This window comes from Elephantulus edwardii, unplaced genomic scaffold (genome assembly GCF_000299155.1).
Source record: "Elephantulus edwardii isolate Elephantulus edwardi_28Jun2011 unplaced genomic scaffold, EleEdw1.0 scaffold00296, whole genome shotgun sequence".
In the NCBI taxonomy this organism is placed as follows: domain Eukaryota; kingdom Metazoa; phylum Chordata; class Mammalia; order Macroscelidea; family Macroscelididae; genus Elephantulus; species Elephantulus edwardii.
The window spans coordinates 2,854,039-2,855,797 of NW_006400046.1; the positions used below are offsets into that span (position 1 = coordinate 2,854,039).

The 1,759-nt window shown below is 41.3% G+C and overlaps 1 protein-coding gene across 1 annotated transcript; it reads right to left on the minus strand.

Moving 5' to 3' along the window:
* Positions 1-1,070: 1,070 nt before the first annotated feature.
* Positions 1,071-1,752, minus strand: LOC102867536 (polyribonucleotide 5'-hydroxyl-kinase Clp1-like; the record flags this gene model as incomplete). The annotated part of the gene is made up of 2 exons (XM_006900838.1): positions 1,071-1,570; positions 1,605-1,752. Coding segments are annotated over 2 exons (648 nt in total), but the record flags the coding sequence as incomplete, so codon positions are not given.
* Positions 1,753-1,759: the final 7 nt, after the last annotated feature.

Genomic DNA, 1,759 nt, shown 5'->3' on the forward strand with positions numbered 1-1,759 from the left:
ATGTTTTGCCAGTGTTATGACATGTAAATATTATGACATGACAATGTTATGACATGACAACATTATGACAATGTTATGACATGGCAATGTAATGACATGACAATGCTATGACAATGTTATAACATGACAACGCTATAACATGATAATATTATTAAAATGTTATAACAGGATGGTTCAGGGACAGAATTCTCATCTTCCATGAAAGAGACTTGTGTTCTATATACAACTCACGATACTCTGGCTCTTATTAATGATGCAGAATGCTTCCTGGCAAATAGTGGGTACTCGAATGACACTTGTTAAATAATCCAAGTCCAAAGTAGAAACACCAAACAATCTCGTCCAAGAACTCAAAGGGAATGAGTGTTCTCAGCTTCTTACCGCCAAAAGGCTCAAATGATTCTCTGACAAAGAGTGGGATTCCAAACAAACAACAGGAAAAATAGCTGAACTAAGCGCAAATGAGCCAGCTCTTGAAAATGATCTGAAAGCTTATCTGAAGTTTTATCACCAGCTTTAAATTCCCCACAGTAAACCTAGTAGGAATTTAACATCTAAATTTTAATGCAAAGAAGAATCTTAACACTCACCTGCATGCTCACAGGTGTGATCTAGACCTTCTTACAAGAAATTATTAATAAACCAGTCCAATCCCACACTGTACTGCTGAGGGGAGAAAACATCTAAAATTATGCTAACTACTGTGTTATGACAAAAATATTTATGAAAATATATTTTGCTCCAAGTTCAAACTCCACTGGAGTCATCCCAATTTGCACTTTCACCTTAGATTAATAGCAAACACTGTATTCCAACTATAGAGCAAAGTTAAAAAAATTATCTCTCATAAAAATTAGTCCCCATAATAATAGCACAGTGAAAGAAATGCAAAGTATTCAAACTGGCATCTCAGGTGATGGTTTTCTTTATGGTTCAAGATTAGTCAGGTTAGCACTCTGAGGTTTTTTTTTTTTACCACTCTCTGAGTTTTAATAGGTAGAAGATAATGCTTTCCATCTGATAAAGGGTAGAAGTCAGCCTGTCTGCCTTTGGTGATGGTCCAAAAATCTCTATTTAAGATCCATGAACTGGATATCCATGATGAGAAGGAAGTTCTTAGGCAGTGGGCGGGGGGCTGGAGAGAGGACCGTAAACACCTGATGCTCCAGGTCCACACTGGTCACCACAATGAAGCCGGCAACGCTCGTCTCGGACAGGTTCTCCTCCGTGCCCTCAGCGGTGCTAACGCTCAGCAGATGATGCACCATGTCTCGTCCCGGGGTAACAGGTACTAGCTTGAGCTGATTGTCTTCCTGAGACATGCCCAGAGGCAAACAGGAATCTGGAATGGTGGGGGCCCCGACTTTGTAGATTTTCACATCTGAAAACTTGACATTGAAGGCATGGGGGTAGAAACAGCCACGGAATCCATAAAAATACTCACAGATACGTTCGTCCCTACATTCTCGCCGGAAGTCCTTGGAGCGCTCAACTACACCCCCTGATTTAGGAAGGAGTACAGTATGTACAAAGTGGGGCAACTCCCGTTTCAATTCATTGTACAGCCGTTTTTTTGGTGTTTTTTTTTTTTTTGTACAGCCGTTCTTGATCCAGAACCACAACATCTACCTCAAAAGCTGAAGCTGCATGCACCAGAGCCTGGTAACCAGAGCCCTTAACCCAGCCACAGGTGTTAATGACACAGCCACTCACAGAGGCCCTCCAGTTCACCTCACAACTCTGGTTGAACACCTGTGCC